At 35.4% G+C, this 4,112-nt stretch overlaps 1 protein-coding gene across 1 annotated transcript; it reads right to left on the bottom strand.

The window, feature by feature from the left end:
* Positions 1-593: 593 nt before the first annotated feature.
* On the bottom strand, positions 594-1,526 carry LOC116860439 (olfactory receptor 5M3). The gene has a single exon (XM_032846495.1). The coding sequence runs from the start codon at positions 1,524-1,526 to the stop codon at positions 594-596; it is 933 nt and encodes a 310-aa protein (XP_032702386.1).
* Between the last annotated feature and the right edge of the window lie 2,586 nt (positions 1,527-4,112).

Raw genomic sequence — 4,112 nt, 5'->3', positions numbered from 1 at the left:
AGAATTACATACCATGCCAAATCTCTCATGAATACTAAAAATGTTGAAAAGGGATGACATACAAGAGGATAGCTTTTTTCAAGGTAGTAGTCTCTGAATAGACCTGCCATTCATATTGAAGAAAAAGTATTTGTTTCCATAAAATCTCACAACCATTACTGAGACCACCATTTTTATATTAACATACTAGAAAACTAAATGAAATATGTTCTTATTTTTACTGTTCCAATTTACTCTCTAAATAGGCAAATTGATAAGTATTTTCCATAATCATTCATTGCATTTTTTAATAAGAAAAACAAAATATTTCATTTCAGTTAAATATTTGAATAATTTCAATTAGTGCACCTGCAAATTTTGGCTCAAACAAACTTTTCAATCAATTATTATTTTTTTTAATTTTAACTAATACTTACTACTCACACCAATATGGTTGATTTGTCTCCTTTTTTTCCACTGGGTTTGAGTCTTTCTCTTTTTTTATTATTAATGCACAAAATATCTAGCTTTTGTAAAAGTTATTGATATGCTGAACCACAATCTATTGACAAATTCTTATGAATCACACAAGACAATATTAACAAAATTGTATTTTATTTTGTTAAACATGTTCTGCTGATAACTTTTTTCATGGCTTCTTTCACATCTTTGTTCCTCAGACTGTAGATCATGGGATTCAGCATGGGGATCACTGTGGTGTAAAACACAGCCACCATTTTCCCCTGCTCCACAGATTCCTCTGTAGGACGTCTAAGATACATGAATATGAGAGTCCCATAAAATATGATGACCGCTGTCAAGTGGGAGCCACAGGTGGAAAAGGCCTTTCGCCTCCCTTCCGCTGAGTGCATCCGTAGAATGGCAATGAGAATGAACAGATAAGAAATGGTCACCACAGTCAGAGAATATGTGAAATTAATGCCTGCAAGTATGATCATTGTGTATTCTTTTACAAAAGTCCCTGTACACGCCATTTTGATGAGAGGTGGGTCTGCACAGTAGAAGTGGTTGATCTCAATATTCCCACAAAAGGACAAGCCATATGTCCACAGGGTTGCGGCCAGACTAGTCAGCAAGCCATATATGTAAGGGAAAGAAATCAGTCGCATACAGACCACCCTAGACATTTTGCTGCCATACAGCAGAGGTTTCCCAATTGCCATGTACCTATCAAAGGCCATCACAGCAAGAATGAAAACTTCTACATGGACGAGGGCAATGAAGAAGAAACACTGTACCAAACAACCGGCATAAGAAATAGTTTTTGTTTCTGATAACAGATTTTCCAACATTTTGGGGGTCACATTGGAAGAAAACCAGACATCCACAAATGACAAATGACTGAGGAAAAAGTACATGGGGCTGTTAAGCTGCGGACTGACCTTAATTAACATGATCATGCCAATATTGCCTACCACAGTGACAACATAGACCATAAGAAAAATGATGAAGAAGAGGACTTGCCATTCTTGACGACTGGTTAGTCCCAAAAGAATAAACTCTGTCACATCAGTGAAATTGAGCATTTTCTCAACTCCAAGTCAGTATTTGTTATAAATCTCTGGGATAACTAGGAGGAAATAAATTTAAAAATCAAGTGTTGTTTATTTCTTAATTTATATTTTTATTCATGCCTCTTTTATATTTCTTTATTCACTATCTATGACTGAAAGTTACTAAGATGCCCTAGTACATAACAGTTATATGAATATTGTGACTGAAACATACTGCTACTAAATATTGTGTTTAGTCAAACTTCCAAGACTACTTATATTTAATTTTTTTTTTTTTACTTATTTCAGAGAGAGCATGAGCAGAGGGAGGGCGAGACAGAGAGAGTGAATCTCAAGCAGATTCACCACTAAACACAGCCCTATGTGGTGCTTGATCCAAGGACCCTGAGTTCAGGACCTGAGCCACACACACACCCTTCCAAGACTATTAAACATCTCTTGTTTCCAATATTGGCATGTTTAGAGGTTTCATATTTTAAGATATTTATGAAGGGTCATAATTGTCTCTTCAACTCAATGCAAAAATAATATTTTACCTCATCACTTCTTCATTATAAGCATATTCTCCATGATTAGGGATGGAAGCCACTTAATCAAATAATTTACCAGCCCTAAGTGTTAGAGAAAATATTATTTTTATTCTAATCTCATGCTTCCACCCACTTAAAGAGCACAAACTGATCACATTGGTCATCAAAGCCAGGTATAAAGGGGTAAACTACTTAACTACATTCATTAATTTATACATATTCTCTGGATGTGGACTTCTTAGCATATAATTATAATCTACTAAATATTATTGACTATTATGTTATGGAGATTCCCCTATTGCATCACTCCATATTTCAAATTATATCAGTAAATACAGATTTTTTTCCCCACAAGACCAGGCATGAGAAAATATTCAGTATTCTCGTTAAAGAATTCTGTTTCTGTTGTTAGACTTGTGTTGAATTCTGGCTCCATGATGTAAGAACTTGAACTGGTTTTATATTTGTTTTCTTTGTCTTTCATTTCTCTATGACTTAATATGATGCAACGGTAACAATAATACTCATTTCATTGTTTAATTATAAGTATGAAAAGACATTACATATTCACACATAATAAATACACAGGGCACAATTATTACTAAATGCACTCCTGGAAATTATAGTTTCCATTAGTAGTTTGTAATAATCAAATGATCAAATCTCTGTAGAAAATATCTTTCTCTCTCTGTATCTCTCTGTCTCTTTCCTCCATCTTTCCCATTTCTCTGTCATTTCCATGTGCATAAATAGACACCTTCATACACAGATATCATGTATAGAATAATTAATGGTAATTATAAACAATAAGAGAAGATAGGGGCACCTGAATGGCTCAGACAGTTGGGCGACTCCCTCCTGCTGGGGTCATGATCCCAGGATCCTTGGATCCAGCCCTGCTTTGGGCTCCCTGCTCAGCAGGGAGTCTGCTTCTCCCTCCCCCTCAGCTGCTCCCCTTGTTTGTGCTATCTAGCTTTTTCTCGCTCCTGCTCTCTCTCTCAAATAAATAAATAAAACCTTTAAAGAAAATAAGAGAAGTTAAAATCTGAGATGCAAACTTAGTCTGACAGATCTGGATAGATATATTTTTATACCAACCTGAGAATGACGAGAAATATTCCCAGTAAGAATGCAGAAGTGAAAAGAAAATGCTACATGAGAGATGATAAGCAATGTATACCAGGTAAAAGAGAACCTGAAAGTCCACAAGAGAAGTTTCCCTTAAATCTTTGCCTTAGAGGAAAAAAGAAAAAAAAAAAAGAAGAAGAAGAAGAAGAACCAATTAAGAAGCTTTGCCTACAAAGAACCCCAGGGGCAACTAACCCTCTAGAGGAAAGTCCACACTGTTGAGTTTTGGTTTTTAATAGTAGGTTTGCACAATTTGGTTTTTCCCCAAACTCAAGTTATTTTGCATGCGTCCTGGGATCCAAGAACACAATTTGTTTTGGGTTTGCATCATGCTCAACTGGGTGATGGTTTCACTCAGTCTGTACAAGTCAGTCTTGTGTTCTGCAGTCCTTGGTCTGTGCCACTGGGCTTTTCCAGTGAAAGGTGAAACAGGTAGCATCATTCCCTACAATGAAAACTGTATCATATCAGAGCAGGAAAATGTATCTGTTTCACATCCTTCATTTTATGAATAAGAACATGAGAAGGTTAACAACAATAAAGCATATGTTACATTTGCACATGCTAACTTAATTTTCACCACCACCATCATTATTATGATATCTATTTTACAGTCAAGAGACTTAGAGCTTAGAGAGTTTCAGTGACTTGCTCAAGGTCATATTTCTAATGAATCGGGGTCTAGGTTCCTGATTCCAGACTTTGATTCCAGAGTTTGTACTGCTATTCATCTCAATCCCAAAAGTAACTATTAATTGTGCAGATCAAAATCTCAACTACTGATCCAAAATGACTCATTTCTACTATATGACTGGTGTATATAATATATTCTATAGAGTATATTTTATCAAAGTCATTATGAACTTGAAGGAACAAAAATATGTTCTTTGTATAGCTAAAATATGCATTTGATCCCTTTGCTTGAGTGCGTGGCAATGTA

The sequence above is a fragment of the Lontra canadensis genome, unplaced genomic scaffold, assembly GCF_010015895.1.
Source record: "Lontra canadensis isolate GAN:19392208 unplaced genomic scaffold, GSC_riverotter_1.0 scaffold176, whole genome shotgun sequence".
Lineage (NCBI taxonomy): Eukaryota > Metazoa > Chordata > Mammalia > Carnivora > Mustelidae > Lontra > Lontra canadensis.
The sequence above is the reverse complement of the archived record's forward strand: the minus strand, read 5'-3'. Positions and strand labels throughout refer to the sequence as shown.

What these genes read in the sequence shown, in the direction of transcription:
- LOC116860439 (XM_032846495.1), bottom strand. Translation starts at nt 1,526, where the DNA reads ATGCTCAATTTCACTGATGTGACAGAGTTTATTCTTTTGGGACTAACC.